Source organism: Mesitornis unicolor, unplaced genomic scaffold, assembly GCF_000695765.1.
Source record: "Mesitornis unicolor isolate BGI_N332 unplaced genomic scaffold, ASM69576v1 scaffold4758, whole genome shotgun sequence".
Taxonomy (NCBI): domain Eukaryota; kingdom Metazoa; phylum Chordata; class Aves; order Mesitornithiformes; family Mesitornithidae; genus Mesitornis; species Mesitornis unicolor.
In genome coordinates, this window is record NW_010199680.1 from 1104 (window position 1) to 18011 (window position 16908).

Here is a 16908-nt window from a genome sequence, read left to right on the forward strand (position 1 = left end):
ATACTGCTGAAAAATTGCTATTTTGGTACATAAGGACTACATAATACAATACATGCAAAAAATTGAAGTGAGCTTGCACAGGTGGACTTTTTTAATTAGTGAGAATATGACTTCATAATGTTAACATTCTTTAAATTAACGGGTTTGGTTTTACACACCATGCTGCATACTTGATAACAATTCCAAACAATCAGTAGCTTCAACTTGCTCGTTATTAATGTAGAGATTAATTCCTACCTCCAGAAAAAAGTACACAAGCCTCTCTACATTCCTCTTCACTCTCAAAGCGGTTTGCATTTCCATCACAGCCACCATACCAAAACTGAGCACAGGCATTGGCTTGTTTATCGTAATACCATTTTATGGTGTATACACGGCATGGCCCTTGATCCAGCCTTAACTTGCACCGGAGGTCACGGATACTTTCTAAAATAAAGAAAAAAAATGAATAGAAACACTTTCGTTTCAATAGTCAATTGTATTGCATAGATTTTAACTTTTAACTTTTAAACTCTGACTTTATGGTATTATTTTCTGCTAATGAAAGAAAAGTCATCTTGTACACCTAAAGATGTTAGCATTGAAGGCAAGTTAAAAGTATCAGTAGGTCAAGAGAGCTGTTCATTTACTGGCATGGCTCTAGTAACTCCAGAAATAATAGTCGTATGGCTCCACATGCAAGAAGAGCAAACAACATGAATATGATCATCTTGAAATCTAATTATCAGCAACCAGTCTCGTGAGCAACCCAAAATTGTAAGCCAAAGAGCTGTAAGCTAGTTGCATCTGCTATTTTCGAACCACAAGTATGACCAACACCCTTCTGCAGTAGATTGCTTCGGTACATTAGTTCTCTTCGTGGTGTGGGGAAAGAGGCGTTAGAATAGTGAGAAGAATATAAAACTTTATTGTAAGATATTTGTGCAACTTATCTAATACAATAGTAATAATTATGTACATACTAGGTAATTTTGAATGTAAAGCTTGTCGGTCTAATGATTTCTACAGACATGCATTAGAGGACTGTGAGACACTAATCTCGCTTCACTCCCTTGAATAATACCATGAAATAGAAAATACTTTTCCTTCAAGTTTAATGTTGTGCCATCAATATTCTGTCTTTGGCAACTGGTATTTTGACACTTTAAAAAAATAGAGGTATTGCCAGAGAGAGTAATAGTCATGCCCATGTTCCCTGGAAGCGTGGGAATACGTTTTCATTGCTCTCTTGCTCGCCTCAGAATTCACTATCACTGGAACTCAAAAGTGTGAATCACCCAAATGATGAACAGAATATGAACATTTCATATGAAAGGAATCGATCCTTTGAGCAGTCAGCTAATTACTACACTTTTCCTCAGATGACTAAACACCATTTTTTTCCTATTTCTTTTCTGTCCAATTCTGAAACCATTATCTTTCCTGTCTTTAACGAAGCCTCCCATCTCCATAGACCGCCCCTTCTTGGCTGGTGAATTACCTGCTCACTGGCCCACCTCAGCTAGCACTATGTTCTCTTTTTGATGCCATTTACGAGCTCTGTCTCAGGTTAGAGCTGACTTTGCTTCTGCTGTAAGCGGAGCAGTAGGATTTGGAATTCGGGAAGACAAGAACTGGCGAGCAGGCTGGACAAAAACTGCAACTAGATCTGTTACAAAATCCTCAAATGGATTCTTTTCCACAGCATGGGCTCACAAAGTCTTCAGAGAGTGGAACAAAATTACGCTGATTTAAAGCCTTACGAAAAGTTAGTATCAGGATAAGAGCAAACAACATTAAAAACTAGTTATGATCTGTGACCTGGTCTTGGTGTGAGCCATGCAGTTGAAAGAGACGATGTCATCACTTCATCTGATGGTGATGGTTTAGATGGCAATAATGGTACCACAGCTGCAGGTGAAAAGAACCAGAATGAGAGAGTGATTTTTGATCGGCCAAAAATGACGATGAAGAAATGAATGATGACAAAAATACCTTTAGTGTCCATTGTTAGCAAGGATGACTGTTCCTCCTCCGCTTGTTTCTCTTCATAGGATTCATACCCTACCACAGGAGGTACTTTGGTCTGAAATAAGCATTTGATGTTCTGTGATCTTCAGATACTGTAAAGTGTCTCAAAATGAACAAGCCCTTCATCACTTAGAGGTTTTCTAATGTTTTTCCTTCCCATTTACCCTGACGTCAGTGTTAAGCAGAATTTTATCCTCTCCTGGTTCGTTTACCAGGTGTGTTGTCAATCCTAAATCTGGGATATATCTTTTTTTAGCTGACCTTCACAGACTTTTATCTATAAACTTAAAAATATTGACTACAATTCAGTTGAATTACTATACTTAAGACTTAATTATTACAGTGTAATTGCATTTTAATAAAGTTATATTTCACACTGTGGCACAAATATTACTGTGTTAAACACAGGAGTTCTTGTAACAGTATCAGGAATAAATTATAGCCATCAGGTAACTGCCTGCATGCAGTATCAGAATTCTTACTCAGAACAACCAGCTCCAGGTGTACCAAGTTAAAGAGGCTGTTACAGTACCTGTCCTGTAGAAAAGCAGGGGGCAAGTTACATATGAGATCAGGCAACAGAGAAGGCTATGTAAATAAAACTTTTGCTCATTAAAGCCTGCTGAATTTTCATACCGGAGGTAACTGTTGAGGAACATCCCCGAGACTCAGAGGACTTTCTACTGTAGATACTCCGGGTGTCTGTGCTGAAAGGGACTGTCTGTTAACGTTGTTGTTCTGAAGCATGTAATGTAAAGAACTTGAAGATACTGAATGGAAAGACGGTCCACTTATGCTTGCACCATTTCCGATATGGTTGTATATTAAGGTACCATGTTCATCTTCACAAAATTGGTTGACTAATTTGGACTCCAGAGCTGTTTAAAAAGAAAGTTAAAAGCTCATCGTACTGAGAAATTAAATGTATTTTTTGGATTATTTATGTACATAAAAATACACATCATCCAGTACTCTTTTGGATTATCTACATGCATCTAAGCAGATTATTCCAGGCTTTCTGGACTATGGCTTTTATTTGTCACCAACATGCCAGGTCATAAATCCTCTACGTGGTACAAAATACAACAAACTTAACTAAAGGTGTGGGAAAATAACTGCTTACCTTGCTCATGTGAATAACCCAATGAAAATGGGTTCTTTCCCAATGGAAGTGAGTAAGTAGAATTACCCCAGGGGCTTGACTCTGGTTTCCAGTCCAGCAGATGTACAGTGCATGAGCCCTTACTCAGCTTAGAAAGCTAGTTTAAGCAGCTGTGTTCCTACCCTGTAGGTGACATCCCCCATTGGTGTGATGAGTTGTCGGCCTATAACGTGACTCCTTACAAGAAGAGAATCTGTATCTCTAGGTTCCTGTTACTTTGCACCTTGTAACGAATCCTGAAGAGCATCAAAACAGAACTCACCCACAAAGAGAATGCTTCCCCCACCACCCCGCCCCATTCTGAGAAACATCAGCTACAATGCAGAGTGAAACTGCGGTGAACGCACCTGGAAGGGTATTGAAGTCATCGATGAGATACATGTGTTCTTCGTCTGGATCTGAAGCAATCAGATTTAGTTCACGCACAAACTCGACCTGTGTTGGATCTGAGGTGTTTACAATTCCTATTGCATACATTTCAATGTTTGCTGCGTGGGCCTCTCGAACGACGATATCCAGTTTTACAGCTTCCCTCCTGTCTGCTTGGCCATCTGTTAACACAATGGCTACTTTTCGCACTCCTGTTCGGGCACCAGAAAACCCTTCCTGGGTTGCTTTACGGATAGCAGTTCCTGTGTAAGTGCCTTCTCCCATGTATTGCATTTTTCTGATCGCTTGCTTAATATCCTGTTGAGTTGTGTACTTGTTGAGACCAAATTCGAGCCGAACTTCTAAACTGTATAACACAAGGCCAATTCTGGTGGCATTTCTGGCTACCGTTACTCTGTCTACTAAAGCAGTTACAAAGTCTTTGATAATCTCAAAATTTTCTGGTCCCACACTCTCAGAGCTGTCAATTACAAACACAAGTTCCATAGGAATTTCCTTACATTTAATACCACAACCTGCAAAGGAAAAATTACAAAAAGAGATCATGATGGCTTGACTTTATCCTTTAGGAAAGGAGAGGAATATAAATGTAATGAAAAAATAGAACCTGAAATTAAAGATTTCCTGAGTACTTACCACATATCTCTTTAATTAATTTAATGATATCTTCTCTCTGGATATGAAAAAATTAAATGTAAAAATATGTTATGATTTGCCTCTTTCAAATGAGGTGCGATACTGACACTGCCAAAGATTCTGTTTATCATGAGTATCTGTGTCCCACAGAGACTTATGAAAAATCTTCCTGTTTAACTTTCAAACCTGACCTTCCAAGCTTGGAATGAGTCCCACATTTTACAATGAACTTCTTTATATGGCATATAAGAGTCATTAAGTTGACAATGCAGTAACACCTCTATCTAAAACAATTAACAACTGTTACTGTAAAGAATGTTTTGTGATTACTTGGATCTCGTTAAAACTTAAAGTTCAAACACATTCATATTTTAGCATCTGAATAGTATGGATATCCCTTATCGCTTTGAAATGTATTGGAAGTGGAGAAACTTCCCACTCCCAACTTCAGGGAGTGTACTGCGTGTAGTGAGCTGGCTTATGGCACAGAAGGGAACTGGGATTTGGGTACCTGCCCTACTGTATTCCTCAGCTTTCAGCAGAGAAAAAAAAAAGGTGCTGCCTTCAGAGCCGTCTGTTCAGAGAAGCAACAGCTTCTGTGACATGCAAAGTGTTCGTCATTATTAGAGCAATCATTTGTTGTATTTTTGGAAGTGCATGACAGAACTCATTTGGCATGAGTCAGCCTTTCAAATACGACCTTTTGCTACTGCTCTTCAGCTCCCATCACAGACCTCAGCATACTCACTGACGTGCTTTACTGAATTTGGGTCTAGTGCGGTTCAGACTTAGCAGAAGTGTAATTAAGTTTATTGCATGATACACCATGACAGGTTTGAAAAACCTCTGCTCTTTAGACTCTAAATACTTAAAAAAAACCACCTGGGTGGACTAACACTCACTGTAAAAGAACACATAGCAGAAAAATACCTAAATTCACTTGGAACTTTAAATTCCATTTCAGCATAAAGTAGAGAGAAAAAGTCAGAAACCTTGGTGTGGTTTCTTTCTGTATTATTCCTGAGACCACTTCTAGTCAGAAAGCTCTTTCCAAAATAATTAACATGGGATGCATTTATCTGATAGTATCTTGTTTATATCTTGCTATAATGGGATTTGAGTAACGGAATTTGCTTACTGTTAGGCCTTGCTCTCCCTTTGGTCCAGTTTTGCCCTGTAACAGTGATTGTTAATTAAGCTACTGCAATTAGTTAGTAACACTGTAATTCAGAATATGGCTTCATCAAAACCATTATTAGAATAATATTTAGGCAATAAGAATTTTGACTAGAAAAAGTAATGTTCTTGTGATATTCCCTTGTGCATGCAGCATCTACAACCTCCTAAGATGGTGAGGTTTTTATGGGAATTAGACGACGTGAAGTCTCCCACTGGAGCACTGATTGCCAGTTTCCATTAGAAAGGGAGAATCTGTGCAAAGCTTTCCTGTCTTACATGTTGTGTTTGTTACCTTTCTCAAGAGACTGGATACCCGCCTGACACCCTGAAATGGTCAGAATTCTGCTCCATCAGATGGGAGTCAAACGGGGCCAGTGTCAGGGCAAGAACAGCAATGGTGTTCATGTATCCCTACTTGGCAGTATGCAAGAACAGAATAGAAGGGCACCACATTTTGCATTCCAGCTTTTGGGGTCCTGCCCATCAGCAGAAGTTACTGTTTTGCCTCCCTTCATCTGTTCATCAGCTTTGAGGGCAAGTCTGAGCTACAGTTACTTGGTAGCCATAGAACAGAATCGCATAGTTTTGCCTTAAAACATGGCAATTGTCTTTCACTGCCTGAGGAAAGAAACCACATCTGTGGGAAGTGGGGTGTTTGGCGTGGAAATGTCTTCTTCATTCTTTTAAAGGTTTTCATAGTTTCGGTTCCCTAAGTATTTCAGATTATATGTAGTTAAATATCAAGAACACCACACAATCTAGCTTTATTTTTAAGCAGTTTAAGAAAACAGACATGATAAACCTGAGTTACTCACAGGTTCTCCAGATAAACCAGGGTCACCCACGTGACCTTTTTCTCCTTTTTTCCCCTTTTCACCTGTAGCTCCTCGATCTCCCTTTAAAGCCATGTTGGTAAGCAGACATAAAGCGTAAGTCAGTTTTTATTACAGTTTCCACATTTCTCTCTAGCTGCCTTTGCTTATTTCACCTTCAGTTTCTGACACGAAATCTTTTTTAGAGAAAATTTAAATCAAATAGGTATTTTTGAATTTTGTGAATAACTTGTAGTATTGGCGAAGCACTTTTATGGGAAAAAATAGCTGAAGCAGTTTGAACAATGAACCATCTCATACATGCAGACAGAGGGGTTTCGTGGGATGTTGTATGATAGAAATTATTATCTGTGTCTGAAAAATAAGATAACAGTAGAAAAACAGAGAAGAAAGGCAAGAACATAGTTGGAATAAATAATGGGAATATCACTCTGAGAAACCTTTTGGCCAAGAAAATGTGTTTGGAATAGCAAACAGATGAATTAGTGCCTCCTGTTCTTTAGTAGGCTGTGGGATTTTGTACAGCTTTCCTGAGCTTCTGTGATCACAAAAACTGCTTTCAACCCACATTTCACTTAACATCAATGTAGTCTCCAAATTTTTCATAGTGGGGGGGTGAAAGAAAGGCAGATAATACTAAATCTAATCTCTATGTTTCTTCTAATGTCAGTATTAGATAAGCCTCATATGACATTAAAATAAACAACACTGAAAGAGATGCTGCTATACAATATTAAAACGAGTATGTGAATGACTGGCATTTTCCCGAATCCCCATTTCCTTTTCACAGAATTTACATGCCTTCAGTGAGACCTGAGTGTAATGAGCATTTTCAGTATGTAGGCTTCAGTCTAGGACATTATCTCCAAATCAGGTATCATACCTTCTGTCCCAGTAGCCCTTCTCCAGGGGGGCCTCGTGGTCCTGGCATTCCTTGAATTCCTTGTTCCCCCTAATGATAATCCAGGAAGTGCCATTAACCCTTTATCATCACTCATCATGCATCAATTTTAAGTGTTCAAAGAGAAGGTGTTTCAAACTGCATTTCAACAGCTGTCTTGAGCCACTTGAGACAATGTAGTAGCTAGAGCATATTTCTCAAATACTTCATCAGTATGTCTACTCTAAAGACAATATTGAAAAACTACGTGATCATTATTGGTTCCCTCTTCCCACCCCATTTTTTCCTTCTCATTTTCCCTTTATTATTTCTGTCTTTTGATTCTGTCTCGTCTCATCTCTGCTTTGGGTAAAAGTGCATATTACAGAGAAAAATTAATATTACACATAGATTCAGCATGGAGACTCTTTCTCTACCATACGTTGTAATCCATATAACTACTTCAGACTGTCTCTGTGGACATGGGAGCTGGGGAAGAGGGAATGGTATTTTTAATTTTGTAAGGCTATCTTTCACTGATAAAAGCTTTTCCTCCTACTGCAATACACAGACCTTGGGCTTGTTTACAGCAGCAGAGACAGAACATACTTTCTAGGTGCTCATATTCTCATTTTCTAGCCTGAGGCTGCCCTCATAAAAGAAAGAATGTGAAATCTCCTTAACACTGTGATGGTCAGATTCACCACTCAGGTTAAATATTGAAGACACTGAGCCTTTTTACCTTAATTCCTTGAATACCTTCACCAGGAGGTCCCAGAGAGCCAGGTGGTCCTGGGCGTCCTATGGTTCCCTAGAGAAAAAGCCTGCGTTCATTAAATTATAACAATATATAACAATAATAATAAAAATTAAAAATACTCAATAAAATATTATACTACCACGTAACTTCTCATCCATCCTCTACCAAATTGATGTCTTTTTATAAGTAATGAGGATGAGATTGCTCTAGCTGAACAAGACTCTTTTTATCCTTTATCGTATTATTAAAATTCAGTTTATACTTCAGAGGAGTCACTCAGGGCTTAATGCTCAATGAACTTGAACCACCTTGCTGATAGAGATGTAGACTGCACTGGAGAATGGATTGTGTTGGTGGGACGTTGGGCACTGAATTACGATTTAAGAGAGGATTGTTATTGTTGTGTTACCTATCATTAAGACCTACAGACACACATACTAATGTGGCATTGCAAATAAGCACTTGTTGCTGATTTATAAGCAAGTTTTTAAAAGAACTCTAGACAAAATATTTCAGTTTCCATGTGTTCCGTATGTTCTTCATAGGAAGCAATCAAAACCCACATAGTACAATATTAAATTTATACTTGTATCACTCTTCTGGTATCCCCATGTTAAATTCTTAATTTTCCCATTTGGAAGGATCCTGTGCACGTGGGAGTCCTTGGGACAAGCACTGGCTGGGGAAGCGCTTCACCACTGCTCAGCTCTGGACCTAGCCTTCATGCCAACATGAGCTCAATCTCTGGGACCAGTGAACCACACTGTGCAGGGAATACATTATTGCTATGCTGCAAAATCTTCGCATTTGACCTTGTTCAGTTCGTTTACATTTACATTCTAAACCAGTTCTTTATGCATTAGTAGACTTCTAAAGCTGACCTGTAGGAGCATAAGAGTTTCCAATTTGAGAGGTTTCACAGTGAAAATTGCTTTTTATAGTTACCATTATTTCCAGGGTTTTGTTGTGCTGTATATTATAATTACAGAAATAATCCTTTTTGCAGGGATTGGTCATTGGATTATTACTGATTTACTTTATACCATAAAAAAGAGGAATTATTTCTAGAGGAAATCAATAGTATGCCTGTAGCTGTAACTATAGGCAAGACATGAGAAGTGCTCGCCAGTCCATTAATTCTGACCAATGCTAGGTTTTCTGAAGAAACTTTTGCTACTCAGTTGCAAGTAATATCTGCAGGAGCTAAGGGTTTTTATCACTGATCTTCACTGCAAAGTTATCACCTTACAATTTATTGTATGCAACAGGAGGAAGGCCAGTTTATGGCCAGTCACCAGAAACACTTTTGATTTTCTACAAAATAAGGACATAATATCATTATATAGCAAGATACACACACACACACACACACACACACACACACACACATATATACATAAAACATAACAGTTATACATAACATAATAGATATATATCTATCTCATATAATATATATATATCATAATAGATATATAATATATATAAAATATATAATTTATATATAACAGTTATCTGATGTATTAGTTCATTCTAGTGAAGAGTGAAGACAAGAAACACGTTGATGTGTATGCATGATCACACATTTTTATACTAGACTTTTTTTTTTAGGGGATAGACAATGAGCGACATAGTTGTTTAAATGGCTTACTTTTGGTCCTGGCAGGCCTTCTCCTGGGGGACCTGGGAGACCAACTGGTCCCCTACTACCAGCATCACCCTGAAAGTCAATACTTTAAAAAGTAAGTAGTGAATACCAAAGTTTAATTTATCTCTGAAATTCCCAGCATCTGTTGTACTCAAATGGGGCAGAGAGAGGAGAATTGCTGAACAGCACAGTGCAAGTCTAAACGATACTAACCCATTAATGCTGCAGGCACGACAAGGAAGTTATTGGGGATAAACAGTGGCTAGTGACCTAATATTCAAAACATGTACAGTCAATTATGCAATAGTCACACAGGCTTTACAATTCCCATATCATAAAGTGAACTGCAGGTTCCCCAAAACAGACAAGAATGGTTTTGCTTGCTGCCTCTCAGTTGAATCAGACTTTATGTTCACACTGGCACCATTCCAGCTTTTTTCCTGTCAGTGCCTTCAGACAACTATGAGTGGAAAAAGGATATACATCCTTTTAAGAGACATTGAGCATATTTAAATAGTTGTAGCCAATCCTTCAATTGCCTGTGTAATTCCAGTAATCCTGCAATCAGGATGAGTTCTGAAGTTCTTCTGTGGGATCTACCTTTTATATACTGACAAGTAAGTTAAAGCTTGATTAAAAGGGTGTTCTGACTGTAACCTATGGGTAGGAACTATATCTGCATGGATTACACGCATGCATTTACTTTTCTAGAAGTTAAAGTCTGCACCTTAGGTCCTGGTAGTCCAACTCCATCCGGGCCTGGTTCACCGGGAATCCCAGGAAGGCCTGGCAAGCCCTGGAATCATATGCACAGACAGAGTATGAATTTCATTTACAGCTATACTGACTACATGCTTTTGCCAACATTAATATGGTAGCATCTTGAATGCATTGTCTCTTAGTGGGATTACTGTTGTCTCCAATTGGTTAAATTCTTCTCTGATAAGCCAGAAGTGGTGTCAGTGGCATTTGCACGTGTGTTGTATGTCATGCAGGAGGCTTGCATATGTTTGAAGACAGAGGAGTCTGATCCAGATAGGCAGATAGAGAAACAGTTCTGCATCTGATTGCAGAAAAGTATCAGGAAGTATTATAAATCAAATTCCACTTTCCATTTTGACATTCATTAATTTTTATTCCTCAATGTGGCAAGTGCCTGCACTTTTACTCTTGCCTTTAGCACGGATAAACACTCAATATCAGCAAACTCCCTGACTCTAGGCAGAAATCTTCCTGGGACTTCCTCGCTGCACAGGCATGTAGCTGCCAGGGCTGGTGGAGCACGCTGTTGAGCAGACTGGATGCATGAGGCCAGTGCTGCATACGGGTGCAAGAAGGGGAGAGGAAGGAGGCTTCTCTCTTTGTATCCTTTTTGCAAGGATTGGTCATATCTACCAGTAAAGACCTCTGTGAAGGGCTGTAAAGTAGATCAACCAATTCTTTGCCACACCTTCAACAACCTGATGAACAGAACTGAGGACAGTTTGCTCTTCTAGCTCTTTGGACAGTAGTTGATTTGTAGTGGTTCTGGAAGATTGTTTTGCCCTGAGCTCACACCCATGATGCAGCTGCTTAACTGGGCTATATTCTTTTGTTTGGGAATAAATTTTGTATGGCTGGGTAGAAGACAGTATCCTACATCAAGCTATTGAGATAACTGATTGAAACTTCAGTGATACTATAGAAAAAAAAAGTCCCACTTGGAATATGTTACTTTGTGTAATCAGGAGGAGTAGAGGACATTGAAGGCCTTGGACTATTTCAGAGTGAGATTTCTTTTTCCTTCTACGCTGAAATCCATTTCCACAGTTGAGGAGCCTTTTAGGCTTTTAACCAGCAAATCCTTCCTAGTGTGTCAGCTGTGGAGGCAAATCACGTTGGCGTGGCAGTATTTGTTACTAATTCACATTAAAAAAATTATCTATAAACTTACAGGTGGGCCAGGATAACCATCTCCTTTTGGCCCAAAGGGCCCGGGGGGTCCTGGAAGACCTCGGTCACCCTGATGAAGGCAGGAAAAACAGCTGAGGTGAGTGCCAGTAGAATTGGTAGCTGGAAATTCTCCATGAAAATGAAACTTCTTTGGCAAATATATTGTAAGGTGATTTTATCTGTCTATCTGCTAAGATATTTTACTGTGTGAATGATTACACTACGTTATTAATCCTGAATTAAAACTGGAATATTTAACAGTGCTGAGGATTTACAGGACCTTTCACTTCTAAGTCACTAATCTGAATCTTTTTAAAGAGCTCTCTCTGCTGTTATTTGTGAAGGAATTACTTCAGTTGCAATCCCCGTATTTTTATCATGATTACTATTATTCCAGATTTGGGACAATGAGCCCGAATTGACAGACAAAGTCTAGCATGGGAACCGATTTACTCAGTAGCTACTATATGTCATTCTTATAACTGAAGATAGATAAACTGCTGCAGAGCATTGGGAAAACTCTATACAGCTCCTGCACGTGTTTGTGTGGTGGGACAAAGGATGCAGGGCAGGGAACAACGGTTTGTGCGGCCAATTTAAAAATGTGGTTTTCTATCACAAGGTTCCTGTCTGTTTTTGTTGTTTCAGAACTGTATTTTCCTGTAATGCTGTGGAACCTCATTAAAGCTATTGAGTATAACAGGAGCTTCCTATTGGACACATACAGTTAAGCTCCTTTCATGGATCCAGATAGTATCCTGGAGTATCTCAGGAACAGATTAAACAGATTTTCACTTACTAAGAGGACTTTAACTCTCCCAGCCATACTGGATGGTGCAGCGAGTTGCTCAGTTACAACTGGATGGATGATCAAGATTGTATTTGTCCCTGTAGCTACCCAAAATACCAAAATATGGGTGTGTAACTGTGGCAGCAAACGCCCATGCAAAAATAATATAAAAAATGAGACTGTGAAAGGTTTTACCCTGTACAGCTTAGTGCAGATGTGTGCCTGAAAGTGAAGCAGCAGCAAACCACTAATACCGACAAAGACAGCAAAAAATGAAGAACATAGTCACAGAAACATGCAGTGCTGCCCAGTTGAAAAAGCTCTGGGGGCTCAAGGCTGAGGGAGAGAGACTTGCAGCTCTGAGCAAAGAACCTGCTTCCTGTTGGTTGGTTTCTGTTGGATTCCCAGAAATAGAACAACATGCAGTTCTCTGAACTAACTGGACTGTACCAGAAAGGTACATGATTCCATCATCATCATCTCCTCCTGATGAAAATAAATTTAAGGATCTTGAAAACCACCAACTGATCAAAAAGGGACAGAGACTGTTACGTGTTTCTCATGCTGCTGTTACTGTGTTCAATTCACTTGAACAAGGGATAAGGGCTATACTAAAAATTACTGTCAAATTCACTGAACAAATAAGAGAAAGGCAGGGGTCAGAATCGGGTTTATTTTGAGAAACACAAGTTGATATGTCCCAAGTTTCTTGGTGTTCAGACAAAATCAGCCCTGGAATGAAAAGCAGCTTACAAAAGTTGAGTCTAGGTAACACTGAGGCAATACTAGAGAAGTTCTAGAGAGAAGTCCATAGACATTAGCTACTTATTCATGTTCTTCTTCCACTACTTAAGGCATCTTTTGTCACATTGCCAGACTGACCCATGCCCTGAGATCTTTTTGGAGTCTGTGGATTACCCTGTATCAAAATTAGGAATGAAGCAAAGGAGCCTGGCTGAGAGAAATTAACTGTGCTTGACAGGTAGGTAGGCTGTTGTGAGCACATAAATCAAATGTTCTCTTTGTATTCACTCCTCGTGGATTAAAACCAGTCATTTTTCTCCTGGTTCTCTGCCATGTGAAAGCTTACAGTTCATGGAGTCTGGCAGACTGACCATGCATGGTTTTCTGGCTCTGCCAATCCTTATACTCTGCCAGTGCTGTAAGACACATGTTAAGAGCGCAGGAACACTTGGCCGTCCTAGGCGATTTGCTGTTGCTTCACTGAAATCCTGCCCTATTTTACAGTTCTATCAGAAATTAGTTTACCAATTTAGGAGGTACCTTTGCCCCAGGAAGCCCCAAACCTGGTTCTCCAATTGGTCCAGCAAGACCAGGCAACCCAATGTCACCCTGCAATGGATAAAATATATACTCTAGTTTTATTTTATTACATACCAATCACAGACTGTGTTTTTTAATTTCTGTTATGCACATTTATATGTATCAAACATAATAGCTGATTTTATTTATTGGTCTTGCAAGCATTAAACACCAAAAACAGAAGAAAGAAAAATATTTTGATATCCAAGGTTACCCAAAAGAAAGAAATGAGCATTGGTTGACCACACCTCAAGCTGGCATACAGTTAATACCAGGGCATGGTGGTAACTGGACTGGATACAATCCATAACTCTGTCCCTAGGAAAGCATAAGTCTTTAATTGACCTCACAAGGCTGAAATTATTTACACGAATAATAGCATGGCCTACTTCACAGTTTTCACCCTGTGTTTATAAGCACCAGGAGCTGGAGTGTGGATGTTACCTTTGGTCCAGGCACAGCTCTTCCAGGAGGGCCTGGCATTCCAAGACGTCCTGGCGCACCAGGCTCTCCCTGCAGTGAAAAAAGGAGAAAAAACCCGATGGATTTCTCTGAAAGGGAGCATGAGCATCTTCTAGAGAAAACATTTATGCAACAGTTTATAATATCCCATTAAAGTTCTATTACAATGTCTAATATTCTATGTGGAGTGAAATCTAAATATTTGAAGAACTGATAACAAGCATAGTTCTGATTTGTCAATGGAAATGAGATTCTTCTCAGTCACTGAACAAATACATGTTACTAGAAATCACTTTCTTACTGTGTTCGAGACTCGATTGAGCATGTCCAGCACTCAAGTCTTCCTGCCCAGCTATGTAGGTAGGTATACTGAAAACATGCATAGTTTTCTGTTAGAGTAGATTCTTAAATATAGTCCTTTCAGTGTACCTTTTAACCCCTTTTTATTTTTCCTCTTATGTGGATATACACACTCTTGTGTGTATGAATAGCAAAAGACTTAGTAAGAAACTGGAGGAGAAACCTGGAGTAGCCCTTCTGTCACTTTCAGTGAGTATTGAGTATTTGAAGAAAAGCTCCAAATCCATAAAACAATATCAGCCATGAGTCAGAGTAAAGGAAACTAAAGTCCTGTCACATATGTATATGCCATACACCATACCATCTTCCCAAATATTCCAGCATAAAAATACCAGTATTAGTGTCCTTTAACTTTTTCCAGACCCACAGGGAGGCAATATGGTTGTGCTGGTTTTGGCTGGGATAGAGTTAATTTTCTTCACAGTAGCTGGTATGAGGCTATGTTTTGGATTTGTGATGAGATTTAGGAAAAAAATGCTTCTAGATGTTTATAGGGATCATGGTGTGTCTTGCTAAGAGAAGCCTTAGCTGAACTTTTTTATTTTAATTATTTTTTAAGAAGCAGGTTCATTCCAGGACAGTTGTTTCTGAGGTCTAGAACAACGCACAGCTTTGGGGGGCTATTTTACACACATATCAAGGCAATAAAGCTACCTTAGCTCCAGCAGGTCCAGGCACTCCTGTTGGTCCTGTTAATCCACGTATTCCTCTCTGACCTTGATCTCCCTACAGAAATGGAGAAGACATGTCACACATACCAAATGACATGAAGAATGTGTTAACTGAAATTAATTGTAAATATCAGTGAAAGATAGTGAAGTTGTAGCTGGTGCATGTGAGCTATTCCTGTTGCCTTCATTGGCAAGTCAGTTAATTCTGCTCAGTAGTTGTCCAGTTTTGGATTTGCACAGTTAAAACTACATAGATTTAATCTGAAATTAAATTAACTTACTTTCTGGTGAATACCGTGAAAAAAAAGAACGAAAAGGAGTCTTAAAGACTATGTCCTTGCAGCTGAAAAATCAAGTTAAGTAATTATGTGAAAAAGATACTATATATTTTTTTTTAATTCAAAGGCAAATAGGGGCAGTCAGCTGACCACGATGCCTTCTCTGATTGATCAGTTTATGTTTCTGGGAGAAAAAGCTTAGAATAAATTTGTAAAGAAGAAGAATAGTTTGTACAGGGATAAGTGCTATTTGAGCATATTATTAGGCTGTAATAATTACAACAAAAATGAAACAACTATGAGTCCAAAATAAAAAGGTTTCAATACAGTAAATAATTTTATTGCTGCATCACGTCATCTTCACGTATTCCCTACCAAAGTAATCTGAAAACAGGCGAATGCCTTGGTTTTCCTTCCTACACTGTTGTTTAGCCCTGCCAGCTTCTTGCAGTTGTGATAATATCTTTATTTCTCTTCTGTTGTGACATTTAATCTCTGTATGTCTTGTCCAGTGTCTTGGACAACTATTCCAGCAATTTGCAATGTCTTTATTTCACAGGATACAAATACTGATACGAGAAACTGGAATTACTTCTCCATCTGTGAATCAGTACAGAAGACCAGTACAGGAGCCAGAACCTAAAAGATCAACCCAGTTATTCCTATGATCAGAAGCAGTATTTCCAGTTAGCTCTTCGTGAACTTCTTGGGCCAGATACTACCACAGGTACTGGAAATTTTGAGCCACTGAACTGCTGTGCTGTCATTTAAAAAAAAATATGAAAAAGATGTTCTGTTTATTAACTTCACTGTTTAAGAAGTTGTTGTTTTAGGTTGAGGCTGAAATAAACTCTGCAGTTAACCACTTTTAGAAGCACTCATTAGCCTATTTCTTGAGGTATATTTTTTCATAACTTATAATAGACCAAAAAAAGAAAAGGCTTTGACAAACCTGGAACATTACAATTTACCTTTAGTAAGCAATTCTCACCTTTTCCCCCTGTATTCCAATCCCTGGAGCACCTTCAGGACCTCTAAGACCAGGTAACCCTGGTTCACCCTAGAACAGAAAAGTCAAAGCAGCATTTCAGAGTACTGCATAGACATGGTGCAAGATCAGCTCTGCATTCACTTGAATAAGCTCATTAAAATCATAGGCCTTTTAGAGTCATTGGCAAAACTCTCTCTGATGTCAGTGGACCTAGGATTTTCTTCCCATATTCAGAAGCAACCATTGTAAAACTCTGGTTGGAATGCATCGAGTAGCATGTTTCCATAGTGATGGCTGAACACTCTGAGTATATAATCTTTAAATATATGGGGTTTCTGATTCTAGGAAAGTACCATGGTTGGAAAGGCACAAAAGATTGCCTACAGCCATTCTAGTGGTTTCCATTCTGAGTTGCAGGGCATTTGGTGGATTAAAACAAGCTAAGACAACCACCCACCAAAAAAAAAAAGAAAAAAAAAGGAAAAAAAACCCCAAAAGTTTTCCTTAAAATTATGGTTGAAAGAGAATTTTTTCCACTGAAAAATGTGCTACTTTTCCCTTTGTCCTCTCTCTTCTAGGTTTGGGTATCAGCACAGGGAGAACAGC

At 38.9% G+C, this 16908-nt stretch overlaps 1 protein-coding gene across 1 annotated transcript in view; it reads right to left on the bottom strand.

The window, feature by feature from the left end:
• Positions 1-237: 237 nt before the first annotated feature.
• The window catches only part of COL28A1 (collagen, type XXVIII, alpha 1), a gene marked incomplete at its 3' end in the record, with an annotated part of 34692 nt that continues 18021 nt past the window's right edge, over positions 238-16908 (bottom strand). Inside the window, exons 20-35 of the mRNA XM_010189519.1 lie at positions 16303-16371; positions 15017-15088; positions 13985-14053; positions 13502-13570; positions 11429-11497; positions 10223-10291; positions 9499-9567; positions 7833-7901; positions 7094-7162; positions 6193-6273; positions 5337-5372; positions 4199-4235; positions 3520-4077; positions 2647-2888; positions 1975-2065; positions 238-426 (exon numbers count right to left, since the gene is read on the bottom strand). Of these exons, the coding sequence (XP_010187821.1) occupies positions 238-426; positions 1975-2065; positions 2647-2888; positions 3520-4077; positions 4199-4235; positions 5337-5372; positions 6193-6273; positions 7094-7162; positions 7833-7901; positions 9499-9567; positions 10223-10291; positions 11429-11497; positions 13502-13570; positions 13985-14053; positions 15017-15088; positions 16303-16371 (1858 nt within the window). The remainder of the gene's footprint in view (positions 427-1974; positions 2066-2646; positions 2889-3519; positions 4078-4198; positions 4236-5336; positions 5373-6192; positions 6274-7093; positions 7163-7832; positions 7902-9498; positions 9568-10222; positions 10292-11428; positions 11498-13501; positions 13571-13984; positions 14054-15016; positions 15089-16302; positions 16372-16908) is intronic.